This window comes from Anomaloglossus baeobatrachus, chromosome 2 (genome assembly GCF_048569485.1).
Source record: "Anomaloglossus baeobatrachus isolate aAnoBae1 chromosome 2, aAnoBae1.hap1, whole genome shotgun sequence".
Lineage (NCBI taxonomy): Eukaryota > Metazoa > Chordata > Amphibia > Anura > Aromobatidae > Anomaloglossus > Anomaloglossus baeobatrachus.
In genome coordinates this window covers 672,147,103-672,166,471 of record NC_134354.1, presented here as the reverse complement: position 1 = coordinate 672,166,471, position 19,369 = coordinate 672,147,103, and the positions used below count along the sequence as shown (strand labels likewise).

General features: G+C 42.9%; 1 protein-coding gene across 2 annotated transcripts; it reads left to right on the top strand.

Moving 5' to 3' along the window:
* The first annotated feature begins 4,443 nt into the window (after nt 1-4,443).
* LOC142290538 (pro-glucagon-like) lies at nt 4,444-18,179 on the top strand. Of its 2 annotated transcripts, XM_075334499.1 has the most exons (5): nt 4,444-4,492; nt 4,848-4,956; nt 7,200-7,343; nt 8,817-8,885; nt 17,889-18,179. In XM_075334499.1, exons 2-5 carry the CDS (start codon nt 4,856-4,858, stop codon nt 17,899-17,901), a joined length of 327 nt encoding a protein of 108 aa, XP_075190614.1. In that variant the 5' UTR covers nt 4,444-4,492; nt 4,848-4,855; the 3' UTR covers nt 17,902-18,179. The 2 variants fall into 2 exon arrangements, 1 of the variants encoding a protein (XP_075190614.1); XR_012750337.1 differs by lacking the exon at nt 8,817-8,885.
* The last annotated feature ends 1,190 nt before the right edge of the window (nt 18,180-19,369 follow it).

The window sequence follows — 19,369 nt, the reverse complement described above, 5'->3', positions numbered from 1 at the left end:
AAAGTATAGCGATGTTTTTAGTATTTTATTGTATTTTAGCACTATTTTTTGCATCACATACTACTCAACATCACACATGACATTTATCTATGTAATTATATTAATAATCTTTCAAAATTCCTCTGGGGTAATGAGCTTTCGGACATATGCGTCAGCCTAATTGGCTCAACCTTTCGCAGAGGGCTTCAGGGGCTCCAGAATGGATTAAACAGAGCAATGGTTGTTTGGTGGATTGATGTCACCTGTATTTATTTTCATCCTTGTTAGCCTTATTTATCTAAATATTGATATATTCTAACATAACTAATGACCATATGAATGTAAAAATAGGAAGCTATTGTATCAGTGTAAGACATATCATATATTTTTTAAGTCTCAGGAGTCAGGCAGTAACTTTTCTGATCTGTCCAACTTACTATTACACTTTCTGTGAGTTAGTTAAAAGATCTACGAAAGTATAAATTAGGATGACATCTCTGTTGGTTAATGAAATTAGATTATGCTTCATTCATTAATACATGTCTCTAAACTATGAAGCTGTAACGGGGTGCCAGGGGTGCCTCTGGCCTTGTAGTCGTGGCCCTTGCAATCAGGCTTACCCCTGGTTCCACCGTCACTATGGGGACAGGAGATGACTTGGTGGGGCAGAGTGTGGTGGTGATGCAGATGTTATCCGGCGCACAAACACTCTTCAGGCAGGGTTCGATGCAATGAACAAACATTCTTTTATTCTTCACAAAGTCCCAAACAAAGCAATAAAGGTGATGATACGCTTTCTTAGCTGGGGGAAGCCTGTCCTTGCGTCCCCTCCAGTGGGGATGTGCCTGGCTACTCCACTTCGCCCGGCTCCCACTTCTGGCTACCCACAGCCCGGACCCACACCGGACTGCTTCACACTATGAGGTTCCGCCCGCTCCTTTTCTCACCGGCTTCCCTGATTTCCAGCTCCCACACTCTGCCCCGGCTCTGCTGCTCCGCTCCTGTCCCCGAGACGACTGCTCCCTTGATCTAATCTTTTCCTCACACCCTTGCTCTCTCCTCCCCTTGTCTCTGCCGGCTCCTCCTCATTGTGGTGACAGCCGTCCCACCCGGCCACTAGGGGTACCCTAACACAATACACATGCAAATAAAACATTTTTATTAATAACATTTCCGGGTTAACTATGCTCCCTTTTGCAGGGGGTCTGCTCACCCACTGCAAAGCCATCATGTGTTCTCTCACTACAGTGGATTGCCTTCAAAACCTAAGAGACGCTCTGGATGACTGGCAAAAGTCTTGTAGTTACTATGGCTGTCAGGGGCAGCCCTATAGTGAGTACAGAAGTTGCAGACACACCCAGGCTTTGGAGTTTTAAGGTCCAGTCACACTAAGCAACTTACCAGCGATCCCAACAACGATAGGGATCGCTGGTAAGTTGCTAGGAGGTTGCTGGTGAGATGTCACACTGCGACGCTCCAGCGATCCCACCAGCAACCTGACCTGGCAGGGATCGCTGGAGCGTCGCTACACGAGTTGCTGGTGAGCTCACCAGCAACCAGTGACCAGCCCCCAGCGCCGCGTGGAAGATGCTGCGCTTGGTAACTAAGGTAAATATCGGGTAACCAACCCGATATTTACCTTGGTTACCAGCGCACGCAGCTACACGTGCAGAGAGCAGGGAGCAGCGCACACTGAGCGCTGGCTCCCTGCTCTCCTAGTTACAGCACACATCGGGTTAATTACCTGATGTGTGCTGCAGCTAAATGTGCACAGAGCAGGGAGCAGCGCACAATGCTTAGCGCTGGCTCCTTGCTCTCCTAGCTGCAGGACACATCGGGTTAATTAACCCGATGTGTCCTGCAGCTACATGTGCACAGAGCAGGAGCCGGCACTGACAGAGCGGCGGAGGCTGGTAACAAAGGTAAATATCGGGTAACCAAGGACAGGGCTTCTTGGTTACCCGATGTTTACATTGGTTACCAGACTGCGCAGAAGCCGGCTCCTGCTGCCTGCACATTTAGTTGTTGCTGTCTCGCTGTCACACACAGCGATCTGTGCTTCACAGCGGGACAGCAACAACTAAAAAATGGCCCAGGACATTCAGCAACAACCAACGACCTCACAGCAGGGGCCAGGTTGTTGCTGGATGTCACACACAGCAACATCGCTAGCAACGTCACAAAAGTTGTTCGTTAGCAGCGATGTTGCTAGCGATGTTGCTTAGTGTGACGGGGCCTTTAGGCTATGTGTCCACGGTAGAATGTACCTGCGGATTTTTCTGCATGAAAATCCGCGACTTTCGCAGCAAATCCGCACCTTATTTTTGCCGCGGATTTACCGCGGATTACCGCGAAATTGCTGCGGATTTTGATGCGGATTTTTTTTTTTTTCCCCATTCTATACCCAAAATCCACACCAAAATCCGCAACAATAATTGACATGCTGCAGATTTTTCCGGATGAAACACAGCATGGACACAGCATTTCCAAAATGCCATTGAAATGGCTTGGAAGTGCCGCAGCTGCAGATTTTCGGAAAATCCACGGTAAATCCGCGGCAAATCCGCGGCAAAATCCGCGCAAAATCCGCAGCGTGGGCACATAGCCTAAAAAGCCCAAAAAGTCCCTGTGGTCGATAAGAACAGCAATACCATTAAATACCTATAATCACTGGAAATCCCTGTTGGATGTTTTGCTTATGAGCCCACCAGCTTGACGTTACGCCACTACATCACATAAATACTGCATATAAGGATTCGGCTAAACAGGTAGACTTTCATTTCTGACTAGAATTTTAACTAATCTACAAAAGATACACTCAACCAAAGTTCTGTGTTTTCTTCTATTTAGCAGATTGACTTTTACACCATATTCCTGCACCCAATCTACACCTCCTGGCAAAAAAAGCATCATTACCACACTATACTGCATACAGTTTTGATGCACTTTTTACCAGGAAGTGTAGATTGTGTGCATAAATATGGCGTAAAAATGTCATCACCAAATTTGCAGCTCTTGGGCCAAAAATGCAAAAAAGGTTTTGATGCCGTTTTGGTGCAGTTTTCTGACAGGAGGTGCAAACTTGGTGCTGAAATTTCTGCACCAGATTTCAGCACGAAATTTTCAAATTTTGCACTTCCTGTCAAAACCCCCCCCCCATTTAATCTTTTGGGCCAAGAGATGCAAATTTGGCGATGAAATATTTACACCATATTCATGCACCTAATCTACACCTCCTGGTAAAAAAAAATACATCAAACCACATGCGCTATGATGCTGACGTGATGTGGGCTTTTTGCCAGGAGGTGTAGATTGGGTGGAAGAATATGTTCTTAAAGTGTTATGCCAGGAGATACAGGACTCACCTGAGGCGAGGTCACCTTAGGTCAGGTTACCTGCAATCAGAGGTGGAGGCCCGTGGGAACCTCTAGCTGTGACCGCAAATAACCTGAGTGATGTCACCACTCATTGCTCAGCTCATTCAGTATCTGCTTGAATTCCACATTCTATGGCAGCTTGGTGTGAATTCAGATGTAGCAGAGCTGGAATTGTCATCGGTTTTGCAAGAGTGTTTTGGGTTAATAAAATGGTTAAAGAGGGTGGGCTTTTTTTAGCTTTTATTTCAAATATAGGATTTTTTGGTGTTTGCGTTTATTTCTTTTCACTTACAGATTAGTAAAGGGGATCTCAGACACCTTTCATTACTAATCTAGAGCTTAGTGGCAGCTGTGAGCTGCAATTAACCCCTTATTATCCCGATTGCCACCGCATCAGGGCAATCGAGAAGAGTCGAGAAAAGCGCAGGGACTGTGGCATCAAATGGATGCGGAAATTCCAGGCAGATGCAGGCTGCTATTTTTAAGCTGGGGAGGCTCAATAACCATGTGTCTCCCCAGCCTGAGAATACCAGCCCTCAGCTGTCAGGTTTTAACATGGCTTACATACACACACAGGACAGCTTATTCCAAAAAGCTGCTTGAAAGTAGTTACGCTTTTAGGGTAACTTTACGTTTCCCTTTAGGCATCACCCTAGAAGAGTCACTTTAATTGTGAAGTTCGGGTTTGTGTTATAATTCTTTTTAGAAGGTAAGGTCTTCTTTCCCATCGTCTTGCATGTAAGGTGCTAATCTATAGAGTACTTGTGATGTGGATTCATGCCCATTAGTCTGAAATATTTAGGACTTTAATTCTACCTTTGGGCATTGAATTTAATACCAAATCTATGATTCTATCTGACAACTTCCAATGACCTTTTCTGTTGTCTAATATATAAGAAGAATATATAGTTAATATGATTAGTCTAGCTACTTCTTGTAGATAGCCACAATACCACCCTCTAAAGTGAAGGAGTGGCAATTATAATGGCTTGAGGACTAAAATGAGACGCACTGATGACCTACCTGTCATCTGGGAGTTTGGTGACTGCATAAAACGACAACACATGGAGAGGCGGGCAGACACCATCCACTACCACAGAGAAAACCAGAGGCGCCGTAATTAAGCTCTTTACAAGGTAAGTCTATGAGATCGTGATATTATATCTCCAAGTCAGTTTTAGTATATACATATGGACACAAAGTTTACTCTTGTCTAATCTATATGTTATTTGTAGATGTATTAAAACAAATAAAAACTAATGGGAAAAAACCATTTATAGTGAACAAAGCCATTTCATAATTTAAAGTATTTTACTATATGATATCAATACTATAAATATATAATGGATGTTACAGTGCCACTGCTCATGCACAAGATGAGCTATCCATACACTAAAGACATAAAATAAAGTAATAAACTCAATATTTGTAAACTGATGATTATCATACATGTAGTAGAAAATGTATGATCGTGTCTTCCATGCTTTTCAGCTTATCAGATGAAAAAGACACAATTAATCTACCTGACGGCTGCAATCATCTTAGTTATGGCTCCTGAGAGTCTGCAGATTGTGGTAAGAGATTCTTCAGATGAAACAAGGTAAGAATGTTTTATAAAAAAAGAAGATCTGTGCCATTTATAGGATAACTATTCAAGTAACTTTTCAGATGAAGCTGTTCTTTGTGTACATTAGGAATAATATGACAGCTGCCGACTATATAGTTTATATCCTGCATTTTCACCAGTTTTTACTGTTTGAGCTGGTTACAGGAGACGAGCTGCCATGATGTCTCCCATGCACTGCAAAGCACACAGAGGTTTTCCTGCTCTTTATTCCTTAGCACACATATATAAGAAGCAGCATGGAGGAAAGTATATAGTAATATTGAGCAGTATAGTTGTTTATCCAGCTCTTGGGTGAGGTTAGAGACTTGTTAGAAGGTTCAGTATTGTGTGTCTGCCTGTTTCCTCACTCTGCTCCCCTCTCCTTCGTCACTCTCCATATAGTACAATGAGGGGTGTAATCTGACACCTTGCTGTGCTACCGTAGTACTTTAACTTGTCTTGAGAAAGATGGAGCTGAACTGTTTTGTTTGTTTTTTTGTTTTTTTTTTTACTAAAAGCAGTGGTGAGTTCAGGAGGCAAAGGGAAGGGGAAGAAGTGGCTTATAAGTGGAGAAAGAACCAGATTTCTCTGACAGGATATGCTACAAAGGTTATTGCATCTTCATGCACTACTGATTTTTGTAAAATTTGTTGTAAGTACAATTACCTTTTAAAGGGAATCTGTCAGGTGCAATATGCACCCAGAACCACGAGCAGTTCTGGGTGCATATTGCTAATTCCTGCCTAACTGTCACTGTATACACTAGCATAGATAAAGAGATCTTTAGAAAAAGTATTTCTAAAGATCTTTTACCATATGCTAATGAGCGAGGGACTAGCCCCCTGGGCGTTAGTTCCCCAGCAAGTTGCCCCCATTACCATGTTAGTACACCCCTTGTGGGCGTATTAACATGCTAATTAATACGCAGCGACACAGGATGATCTCACTCACCTCTTCGCCGCCGTCGTATCTGACGGGAGATTTCAGCTCAGTGCACATGACCCCAGAGTTTGGGTCATGAGCACTACTTCAGTTTGAAGCCAGGACGCGTATATCAGGCTTCATAGTGTGCATGACCCGAAATCCTGCATCAGGCGGCAATGGCAGTGGAAAGTGGAGTGAGATCATCCTGTGATGCTGCGTATTCATTAGCATGATAGCACGCCAACAGGGGCGTACTATCATGCTAATGGAGGCGTCTGGCCAGGGAACTAATGCCCAGAGGACTAGGCACCTTGCTCATTAGCATACGGCAAAAGATATTTAGAAATAATTTTCCTAAAGATCTCTTTATCTATGCTACTGTATACAGGTGCGGTTAAGCAGGGATTAGCAATATGCACCCAGAACTGCTCATGGTTGTGGGTGCATATTGCACCTGACAGGTTCCCTTTAAGATGTCCAGAGGGGCATGCTAACATGCTATTCAATGCCCATTACCCAGCATCAATATGCACCCAGAACCCTGAGCAGTTCTGGGTGCATATTACTAATCCCTGCCTGTCTCTGTATACACTAGCATAGATGAAGAGTCTTTAGAAAAAGTAATTCTAAAAATCCTTTATGACATGCAAATGAGAGCAGGGACAAGTTGCAATGTCGTTAGTTCCTGCGCTCATTCCGCCCTCTTAGCATGTTAGTACACCCACAACACCCACCCGTGGTTCGCCGGTCACAGCGACGTCGCCGGGCAGGTAAGTAGTGTGACGGGTCTGGGCGATGTTGTGCGGCACGGGCAGCGATTTGCCCGTGTCGCACAACAGATGGGGGCGGGTACACACGCTAGCGATATCGGTACCGATATCGCAGCGTGTAAAGCGGCCTTTAGTCTCATGCTGAGCACAATGCCCAATATATTAGTATTTCTTGGACATAGAAAATCTGCTTAGTCCAATCATCAATATTACAATTCTAGTTAATTTCCTTTGCAGTCAATGTACAGATGCACCAACCTTATAGTGTCTCTTCCGAAGAAATACTTGGATTTTGAACAGTTCCTTTAGTGCAATACCTTTGAGACAGTCAGACCCCATCTGAAAAGCAATATTCTTCCCCGAAAGCAAAAGAAATCCGTATGAAATTAGATGCATGGAAAGGTAGAGTATAGTGCAACTTTAAGGAAGCCCTAAAACAATTTGTTGTCTATGAAACCATAAACACATCATGTCATTAAAGAATGAGTTACATTAGTAAATCTTTATTTTTTTTACTTCCACCTTTTTATGTCCTAATTATAGATGGCAAGAATACCAGGCTCAAGTATTCACATCAAACATTAAGCGACACTCTGAAGGAACCTTCTCCAGTGACCTGACGAGATACCTGGACAAAATGAAAGCCAAGGACTTTGTGCAGTGGTTGATGAACAAAAAACGATTCAGGTGAAAATATATTGGGGTCAATCAAAATGTATTAAAACTATATTAATTTATCATTTTCTATTTATATCGCTCAATACATAATTTAAGAAATTCAGGTGTGACCGCAGTCATGCAAAATGTCTCACTTTCCCAGCTAGGAGCTCCAGAATCTAAGTTCTCAGATGCACTTTTGCAAAGTCCTGACCGTGGAGGGATGCTTTAATTATGCTGTGACTCAAGAACTGACATATAGAAAGGAGGCAGTCAACAGTAATCTCCTTTCACTGACTCCGAATTTTTTTTTTCCAAAAATGAAAATTGGCAGAATAATTACTTTGTTAGTGAAAAAAATTTACCAGTGGCCAAAAAACGTATTCTACGTCAGTTCTGCCGACTCATACCAACCTCCATTTGCGTGAATGACTGTATTGGAATGAGTAAATATATTTTTTCTATGTTTAATAACTCTTGAGACAGGAGGAAAGCTGGATGTCTTGTGCCAAGTCGAGGTGGTCATTGGTGGCCCTTTACAGAACCTTACCACATGATTTCTCTTTTCTCCAAAAGAAAAAGACCTTCATCTGCAGACAGCTGTTTCAGGGTTCTTGCCATACCATGCAGGATACTCATTGGCTGGGTGAAAAGTCTTTGTTTGAGATCTAGGGGTACTGTTTGTCTTGCATTGCCTGGTGAAGGGTTTCCCTACTGTCATAATCCAGGACCGGTATTTTCCGCTCCAGTGTTTCCCAGACCCGGCCTGGTCATGTCAGGGGTTAACTTCCATCAGCCTTGTTCTGGTTTCAGAAGACACTATATCTGGTCGCAGCACTTACATTCCAGCACTGGTTATAGTTCTGCTCTGCAGCCTGTGACTGGCTCTGGTGAGATTTCCTGTTTGATCTGACCCCTTGTTACCATGCCCTGACCTGTACACTCCCCTGTTCATCCATCTGTCCCAGTTCCTGACTTCCCGCACCTGTCAGTTGTTTAGCCATCCTGGTTCATACTCGTTCCCATGTTTGTGTCTCCTCACCCTCCGGTCTTGACTTCTGTTCCCTGAGCCCTTTGTGTATCCCTCTGCTTACCTGATCTCCAGGCATCTGACTTCGGTTCTGTTTTCTAACCTGATTTTGATCCTCCCTCTGCAGTGACTTGACTTTCCTGGCTAGATCCTGACTGCTTGACTACTCTATTACCCCCTGGTGGTTCACCTGTGAACTGCCTGCTGACGTTACTTCTACTGTACTTCAGCCTCCTTCCTGTTACAGTGTTACTCTGACTCTCCTTCACTACACTGCTGCCACCTAGTGGGAAATACACTGTACTACTTCTCCCCAGCCCTTTGTACAGCATGACATTAGCGCTCTCCACATGGAGAATGGCATATAAAGTGCAGTCCCTGCAAAAATTTACTAAGGTAGTGGAATAATTTAGCTTTTTCTTTCCTTAAAATTGCACAAATCTTAACATTTGTCTACAACATTTTCTTAACAGTGATAGTAAAAGGTACATTGACAGTGACATAAAGCTTCCAAAGCTCCAATCTGAGGCTTCCTCCCTTGGGTAAGATACGTTTATTAGTAAATGTTATTAAAAGTGTTAGTTTATAGGTGTTCTCTTTCATAAAGGGTCTGTTTTTCTTTTATGTGATTGGCCAATCTTCATAGAAGGATATGTGTTTAGTTTAAAGGGAATCTGTTAGTAGGATCAACCCTCCTAAGCCGTATATATGGCCATGCAGGTCTTAGGAAGCGGAATAAAATGATGTCTTAGATAGCAGTGATCCGATCTCTTATTATAGAGAAATCCACATTTTTCTCATATATAAATGAGCCATTCCAGGCTATGGGCTGGACACTGATCTACTCACAAACTCTGAGAGTTGGCTTTAAAAGTGTAACGCCTGCCTGGATCCACAGACACAGATGGGCTGTAAAGGGGAGGCTAGAGGGAAGCCACTCACCAAGCAGGACCCCCAGAACCCTGAAACCCTTTAACCCCTCTACAGGGATTTGGAATTACACAGGGAACTGGAGATCACTACCTGTGGAAGGCTGCAGTCCGATGAGAGTAGTAGTCAGGCAGGGTCAAACCAGGAATTGCGGAACAGGGACAGAATCGGCAGGCAATGACATAGTCAGCAAACGTAGCAGAGGTCAAATCCGGATCGGGCAGCGAGGTACAAAAACAGTAGGCAGGAGGGTAGTCAGAAAACACGCAGAAGTCAATACACAGGAATCACCAAACAGAATAGGACGTAACAGGAGCCAGGAAATCAGAACTATCTCTGGCAGTGGTCATGTGAAAGGAGGGGGAATAAGAAGGGTGTGGTGTCTTCCCATTGGCTGTAGCTGAACGCTGGCAACTTCAGCTGGAAGACACATGCCACCCATAGTCAGCCAGCGGTACTGCAGATCCCAAGCTAACCCAGCCCAGTGGATGATCGGAGCCTGCGCCCACCGGTGCCGCTGGCATCTACTCCTCTCCCATCACCAGCACCATCCACGGCAGGAACACGGCGTCGCCTGGCGATTGGAGCAGAAGTCGCTGGAGCAGACTCCGGCGGTGACGTAACAAAAAGCCACTTTTCCTTACTCTTGAATGTGAGTTTGTACTTCGGGGCTCTGTCTAATTATGGAGTATCCTGGTGTTATGGGCAAGAGACTAATCAGGAACACTGAAAGGTTTCACTGTGTGCTCAGGAGGTTTGTCAATTCTTCCATCAGTCTACAGTTGTACGTCTCCACTTTTGTGGAGAGCCTATAGTATTTTTTAAAAGGGAATCTGCTCCCCCATCTGAGAGCAGCATAATATAGAGACAGAGACCCTGGTTCCAGCGATGTGTCACTTACTGAGCTGTTTGCTGTTATTTTGATAAAATCAATGTTTTCTCTGCTGCAGATCTAATAGTTAGTCCAGCACATTCATGAGCTCTGTATACCTGGCAGCACGCCAAGTAGTCCTCTAATGATAATCTACTGCTGATTAAAAGTAATTTTATCAAAACTACATTAAGCAGCCCAGTAAATGACACATCGCTGGAATCTGGCTCTCTGCCCCTACGTTATGCTGCTCTCAGATTAGGGGGCAAAAATATGTTGAGAAATTCCCTTTAAGGAGAGTTGGAAAGTATATCCTAGATTAAGTACTAAGTATAATATTTCCTGTGTGGCCAATCGGACACTAAAAAGGTGGAAATAAATCAATTTGTTGATTACACCTCAGAAAATGTAATATAACAATAATTGTGAAACAACTAAGGAGCAAGGAAAGCACAATAGAGTGATACCAAAACACAATTGTGTATAGGTAAGGTATGTGAGCGCACTAGATGTAGTTGCATCACACAACTTTAGAGTATGTCAGGTGCTGCGGGTCCCACGAGGGACGAAGCAGGAGATATGTAGGAAATACGGTGACGTCTATCTGCGCTGCTGGAAATAACCGGTATAAAGGATGCAGGACACATATGATGGTTCTTGCGGATTATTATTAGACAGAAAATAAACCGCAATAATCATCTCATGTCTCCTGCTTCCTTTTTCCCGGTTATTTCCAGCAGCGCAGATAGAAATCACCATATTTCCTACAACTCTCCTATAACAATAATTGTGACACAGAAAACGGTCATAGATTCACCTTACTTGGGATGCAATAAAAAAAAAAAAAATAATAATAAATGATATTAATATACTTTAGAAACCAAAAAATGGAATAGAATCAATATAAAAAGGAAAATAAGCCAAGCCCAGGATATACCTAGATCTACAAGGAGGGAGACGAGGACACTTGGGGTACATCCTTGTGTACAGTAGGCTGTCTGAGCAAATCAGATGAAAGTGGTTTACATAAAAAAAAGAGATGCTTCAGTACCTGGGAGCATGAGAACCACGACAAAATCAGCTATATCTGGAGGAAAAAGAGGCCGCCCAACACTACAGGAGAAAAAAAGTGAGCAACAAATAGTGAAGACCTTTGGAATTTATGAGGAAGTGTAGCTATTATTATTATTATTATTATTTATTATTGTGCCATTTATTCCATGGCACTTTACATGTGAAGGGGTATACATAATAGGGACAAGTACAATAATCATAAACAATACAAGGCACAAACTGGTACAGGAGAAGAGAGGTCCCTGCCCGCGAGGGCTCACAGTCTACAAGGGATAGGTGAGGATACAGTAGGTTAGGGTAGAGCTGGTTGTGTGGCGTTATATCAGACTGAGGGTTACAGCAGGTTGTAGGCTTGTCAGAAGAGGTGGATCTTCAGGTTCCTTTTGAAGCTTGCCAAGGTAGGCGAGAGTCTGATATGTTGTGGCAGAGCATTCCAGACTATAGGGGAGGCACGGAAGAAATCTTGGATGTGATGGTGGGAAGAGGAGATGAGAGGGGAGCAGAGAAGGAGATCTTGTGAGGATCGAATGTTACGTGCAGGTAAGTACCGGGAGACTAGGTCACAGATGTAGGGAGGAGACAGGTTGTGGATGGCTTTATATGTCATGGTTAGTGTTTTGAACTGGAATCGTTGGGCAATGGGAAGCCAGTGAAGGGATTGGCAGAGAGGAGAGGTCGTGGAGTAGCGAGGGGACAGGTGGATTAACCGGGCAGCATAGTTTAGAATAGATTGTAGGGGTGCGAGACTGTTAGAAGGGAGGCCACAGAGCAGGAGGTTGCAATAATCTAGGCGCGAGATAATAAGGGCATGCGCTAGGGTTTTTGCAGCTTCTTGGGAAAGGAATGTACGCATCCGGGAAATATTTTTGAGTTGGAGGTGGCAGGAGGTGAAGAGGGCTTGGATGTGTGGCTTGAAAGAGAGATCAGAGTCTAGAGTTACTCCCAGGCAGCGAGCACATGGGACTGGGGAAAGTGAGCAGCCATTGACATTGATGGATATGTCAGGTGGGGGGTTTGAGTGAGGAGGAGGAAAGATGATGAATTCTGTTTTGTCCATGTTCAGTTTTAGGAATCGAGCAGAGAAAAAGGATGAAATAGCAGACAGACATTGCATAATTCTGGTTAGTAGGGAGGTGATGTCAGGTCCAGAAAGGTAGATCTGCGTATCATCAGCGTAGAGCTGATACTGAAAGCCGTGGGACTCTATGAGCTGTCCCAGACCGAAGGTGTAGATGGAGAACAGCAGGGGTCCAAGAACTGAACCTTGGGGGACACCGACAGATAAGGGGCGAGATGAGGAAGTGGTGTGAGTGGGAGACGCTGAAAGTTCGGTTGGTTAAGTATGAGGAGATCTAAGATAGCTCCAAGTCTGTGATGCCCAGAGACAAGAGAATCTGTAGTAGAAGGGAATGGTCTACTGTGTCAAAGGCAGAGGACAGGTCCAGGAGGAGGAGGACAGAGTAGTGTCACTTGGATTTTGCAGTTAGTAGGTCGTTAATGACTTTGGTTAGGGCAGTTTCAGTGGAATGATGGGGTCGGAAGCCAGATTGTAACCGTTCAAAGAGGGAGCAGGAAGAGAGGGGTATGAGGACAGTTCAAGATGTTTTGAGGCACAGGGGAGAAGTGATATGGGGTGATAGTTTGAGACAGAGGAAGGGTCAAGTGAGGATTTTTGGAAGATGGGTGTGATGGAGGCATGTTTAAAGCATGAAGGGAATACACCAGTTGTTAGTGATAGGTTAGGGCTGGGATGAAGACTGTCCAATGAAATATATTGGAGTTATATAACTTTTTATGTATACAGTGATTTTACATAAAAATAGAAAGCACTTTTAGGGATCGGTCACATCTGCACATTATAAATTGGACCAATTTTTATCCAAAATAGTTGGACATGTGAAATCCGTTTTGTACTCCATATGTCATGCAGGTGTCCAAATTTTTTGTCAGTAGCTATTGTTCTACAATCATTTACAGGAACATTTACAGTGTTCTATGCTACAGAATTGTAATTTATTTGTAAGAATCAGACACCATACGGATGGTCCTTGTGATGTCCAATTCTTTTCTCGCACCCATTGACTTGTATTGATGACTCTCAGCCGTTTTACGCGCCCATAAGCAGCATGCTGTGATTCTTCCCTAAGGTAGAATCCTACTGAGAAAAAAAATTGCAGATCAGCACTGACTCATTGGTGTGAGTGGAATCCGATTTTTTCTTTTTTATCGCATGCATTTGGTGTATTTATGCGCAGATGGGAGCGAACCCTCAAAAGAAAAAAAAAAACAACTTTTGTTACCCTACAAAAACAGCACAACTCATAACAATAGGCTGTCTGGTATTGGTCAACTCCAGACCAGTGACCTAAGTCCACTTTAGCAGAACCATAGAGCACTACTGGAGTTATGTCCATAATAGGGAGACTAAAACGCCGACACATGGAATTGCCTTGTGGAATCTGGCATAAAGGGATCTTCCATGCTTGTTGCATCATAACCTTTTTCCCTGCTCTGGTGATCCCTGTCAATCATTTAGTGATGGATGACATCCATTCCATCATTCATGTGACCATTGTAGCCAATCACACCCCTGATTGGGCCAGAATGAATGATGGAAGAGACATCATTACTGAAAAAATGGCTACATGGGAGTAGCATGGGATTCACCAAGTAGGTAATAGTAATTTCTTTGTCTTATATTTTATTCGCTTGAGTAACTTTTACATTAAATCCCTTAAAACTTCTCTAATCTCACAAAATACATAACATATCAAATATATTACATGAGCTCAGCTCCAAATACTAGTGTAAAGGTTATATACTCTTGGTGTACTCAGGGGTAACACTCCAGTGTCTATTAAGTCTGAAATCTCAGGTGATGGATGGATGCCCTTTGTCAGTAACAAAGGTCTGAAGTGTCAAATGTAATAAAAAATAATCACTGTATTTGTCATTTATGGTTTCACATTCCCAAGGCAAGTTATATAGATTTCATTTTTGTTTTCCATTCTTAGTGGGTCTGCTCTACATGGAAAACACTCAGCAATGTGTGTGTAATAAAGAACCTCAATTGATGGCCAAGTAAGGAGTTCAGCATTATCTTGTAGATAATATTGCTTGTGCCACTCCTGTAAGAGGCCTTTTTGTAACCCCCCCCCCCAAACCTCAAAAAAAAAAAAGGGTTACATAATAGAACTCCCAACATCTATCTCTCACATGTATAAAGGGCATTGCTGCAGAAGCTTTCCTACTGAAATCTTTCTGAAGGCCCCACTATGAAGGAAATGTGCCAATATGACCTCACTGCTTCACCACCATGCGGAGCTGCCACCCAACCTACACCCCACCTACTGTCTCCTCCCCAAAACCCTATAGCATGTAAGCCCACAAGGGCAGGGTCCTCTTCCCTCTGTACTAGTCTGTCTACTATCACTTGTATATGTATTTTGTATGTAACCCCCTTCTCATGTACAGCACCATGGAATCAATGGTGCTTTATAAATAAATAATAATAATAATAATAATAATATGTCTTGTTTAAAAGAATATGGATACTTTGAGGAATTATTTATTATTTTTTTTTACCAAGGGTTGTTGAACTCATCCGTGTATCTCGGACTGAGCATAGATATGATGTACAGTTTGGTTGTGTCTCCTGCCGCAAACTCAACAGCCTATTATACGCCTAGAAGAAGGCTGATTTTAGATAAGGAGACCCGCAGCCAGTCTGTACATCGTGGTCCATCCTCGGAACAGTGGAACACAGATTTGTGAAATATTATATATTGTTTATATATATGGCTAATATTTTAGAGCTTCTTTATTGCAGCACAAGGTAGACAGGAAAATAAATAAGCCCCCTATACACATCAGACAAACCCGCTGACATTGACAGTCCAATACGTATATGTGCCCCAGACAAATGATTGCCAAGGAAGTTAAGGAGCTGGCGTGTCAGATTTCGGATTTTTTTGTTATCCCTTATATAAGCCTCCGCCAAAGATGTCTGGCAGCGGCTCTCTCATGGAAAACACAGGAGCACTTGGTATAGCGACTGCTCCGATATATGGGAGAGGCAGCCGACAGCATTCTACGCTGTATGGGGGACTTTAGTGACTGAATCAGTCGGTGAGCTTGGTATGCTGCCAGGGTCTTTCCTTTCATTCCATGGAGAACAATAGATATTTTAAATAGTTATAAATCATATTAGAAGATCGTTCAGCAGAGAATAGATAAGGGTTACAGGTTCTACCAGCAAACCAAGCTAACTAAATCAACTGTGAATTTATTCTTCAGTCTGCTATTTGCCGTGTTGCATAAAAGCGGTCAAAAATAAAATCGAACATATTTAAAGGCAATCAAAAAGCAAAAATGCTTCTTAGTCAAACATACTTGTTCGCTCAACGCGATTGATTCATTTCTATGTAAGCTCCATCAATTACTGTCAGGGCTGCAATAAGGGTATTACAACCCTTACTATTCTATGGGGCCCAGGCCACTGGGTAAATACTTTACACTTTATTTTTTAAGCTCCTGGCCCCACCTCTTAACCAGGGGCCTGCCTCCCCATCACTTAGTCACGCCACAGCCGCACAATGCAAAGAGGGCCGGCCAAGTCTGATATCTTCAGTGATGTCAAATGCTGCCTTCCCATCCTTTGTTCCTCGTGAGATTTGTACTGCTTATGCACTAAATAGGTTGCCTTGCGCAGTACAAAACAGACGTCACTGCAGAGCGCACCAGGATTTGAGCGTTGGTGGGGACCGCGGCTGGCGAGCGTGATCTGTGTGTGTGTCTTCCGGATCCAGTTAATGGCTCATACCCGGACAGCACCATACTGTATATAGAAGTCCATACTATATCCTGTATTACAGTGGATCTGTATATACTGTATGTGTATAGTGTGGATATGTTTACAGAATAGTGTTGTGTATACATTATATACAGCCCACAGCTTCTATATACAGCCCATAGCCTCTAAATACAGCCCGCAGCTTCAGTATAAAGCCCACAGCCACTGAATAAAGCTTGCAGCCTCTATTGTGTATTCAGCCCAATATATGTTATATAATATACTAGCTGTACTACCCGACTTTGCCCGGGTTAATACATTCTATTTTGTTAACAACATTTATTATCAAAAATGTATTCTGCACACAAAAACCACAAAACAAATATAGAAATGTAATTATTAAAAGGCAAAAACTAAGCTAATAGAAACATTTCACAACATATATTTCAACACCACAGATATTCCACACAGATTTAACTACATAGGCCAAGTAATGTGCTCCGTCTGTCTCTTTCCCCGTCTGTCTTTTTTCCAGTCTGCCTGTCTCTTTTTTTTTTATCGGTCTCTATCTCTGTTTCTTTCCCCATCTGTCTCTTTCTAGGTGTCTCTTTCCCAGGTCTGTCTCTTTCCCAGTCTCTCTTTCTGTGTCTTTTCCTGTGTCTCTTTCCCTGTCTGCCTGTCTCTTTCCTTGTCGGTCTTTATTTCTCTGTCTCTTTCCCCGTCTGTCTCTATCAAGGTCTGTGTCTTTCCCCATCTATCTTTGTCTGTCTCTATGGCTGTCTGCTCCTTCCCTGTCTGCCTGTCTCTGTCCCTGTCTGCATGTCTGTCTCTTTCCCCATCTGTTTCATTCCAGGTCTGTCTGTCTCTTTCACCATTTGACTCTGTCTGTCTCTTTCCTGTCTGTTTCTATCTCTGTCTCTTTCCCTGTCTGTCTCTCTACCAACATCTTATTACCTCACATATAAGCTCCTTATACTATGAATGTCTTTTGTTCCTATAGCAACCAATCACAGCTCCTACTAATAACCTGTGGTTCCAGGCTCCATTTACTTTAATGGAGGTATGTTTTTTGGAGAGTAACTGTAAAGCGCGGGGTTAAATTTTCCTGTCAAAACATAGTCTACAATGTTCCCTGGGTCACATGAGGTGTCTGTGCAACATTTCGTGATTGTAAATGCGACAGTCTGATACACTTTTCGTTTCACTTTTTCCCCATTATGTAGATAGGGGCAAAATTGATTGGTAAATTGGAACGCGCGGGGTTAAAATGTCGCCTCACAACATAGCCTATGATGCTCTCGGGGTCCAGACGTGTGTGTGCAAAATTTTGTGGCTGTATCTGCGACGGTGCAGATGCCAATCCCGGACATACACATATTCAGCTTTATATATTATATATATATATATATATATATATATATATATATATATATACACACACACACATACACACAGCAGTCATATTACAGTGCACTACACGTATACAGTGCAAAGTACTCACAAATGCAGATGTTTTTCCGACAGTGGGTGGTGGGACTGTGGAATCTTCGAGGGTTGTAGGCGGAGCTAGAGGAGAGCCTGGGCGAAGAGTCAGGGGGGCATGAAAATTGTGCCAGTATGGGCAAAATTCCTAATGGCAGCCCTGATTACTGTACTAAGCAAGCAGAGTCCAGAGTACTCCCTCTGCCCTGTCGGTTGAGTGTAATTATTCAATGTCTACCTATGCTTTTCATTTGCTTTGGAATTTATTACACACACACATATATATATATATGGGTTTTGACAGTCATTGTGTTACTAAATGTTATTAAATTGTCAACATTCAGTCTTTACATGTAAACTATATTAGTAATATGGAGTGAATTCTGTCTTTTTCAGATATGACGGATAATGGGATGGTGCCAGAAAAAAATTATCAAGAGAACCTTGTGAGTTATAAAAGGGAATTTCAAATCCGGCCAGACAATCCACAGTGCTGTGCATATTATATACTGGCAATGAAGGGGATTATTTCCCAGTATTGTACATGTTTTTATAGCTTCCAGTTGTGACTATTCGCCTTTATTCAGACTCAAAGGATATATTGTGAATAGGTAAAGTTTATTATTCTTCACCCTAAAACTTTTTGACGAATGGAGATTATATATTGCATACTCTGTTTGGAATATTTCACCATATATATATATATATACACATATAGATATAGATGTGTATATATATATATATATATATATATATATATAGATGTAAACCTTGTTTGGGGCATAATAAAAGAATCTTTTGCCTTCTGAAATATTTACTTATTGCCTATGCCATCAATGTCCAGACTTTTTTTTTTTTATTTAATATTTTTTTTTATAATCTATTTTCACCTGCAAACACAAAAACAATTGCCCACGTTCTTACATTTTTCACTAAACATTTAAAAATGAATATTCAGGAAAATAGAAGGAACGTTCAGTAGACAAATAATAAATTTGGGTCATTTGAAAGTAATGGTCCAACAAATGAAGAGCATTCACTCATGGTTAATCTAAGGCCATAATGGAGAGCGTGGTTCACTTCTACATTTTATTACCGGCTTCAGTCACTATTGTGTAAAATATATATTAATAGTTCATTCGTGAAGATAATGTTCATATGAGGTCAAATGAAAAGGTTGTCCACGGCTAGTTCTCACTGTTGTTCAGGGGATGAAAAACATTCAAAGACACCAGTCCTTAAGGTCCAGTCACACTAAGCAACTTACCAGCGATCCCAACAACGATAGGGATCGCTGGTAAGTTGCTAGGAGGTTGCTGGTGAGATGTCACACTGCGACGCTCCAGCGATCCCACCAGCAACCTGACCTGGCAGGGATCGCTGGAGCGTCGCTACACGAGTTGCTGGTGAGCTCACCAGCAACCAGCCACACGTGCAGAGAGCAGGGAGCAGCGCACACTGAGCGCTGGCTCCCTGCTCTCCTAGTACAGCACACATCGGGTTAATTACCCGATGTGTGCTGCAGCTAAATGTGCACAGAGCAGGGAGCAGCGCACAATGCTTAGCGCTGGCTCCCTGCTCTCCTGGCTACAGCACACATCGGGTTAATTAACCCGATGTGTCCTGCAGCTACATGTGCACAGAGCAGGAGCCGGCACTGACAGTGAGAGCGGAGGAGGCTGGTATCAAAGGTAAATATCGGGTAACCAAGGACAGGGCTTCTTGGTTACCCGATGTTTACATTGGTTACCAGCCTCCGCAGAATCCGGCTCCTGCTGCCTGCACATTTAGTTGTTGCTGTCTCGCTGTCACACACAGCGATCTGTGCTTCACAGCGGGACAGCAACAACTAAAAAATGGCCCAGGACATTCAGCAA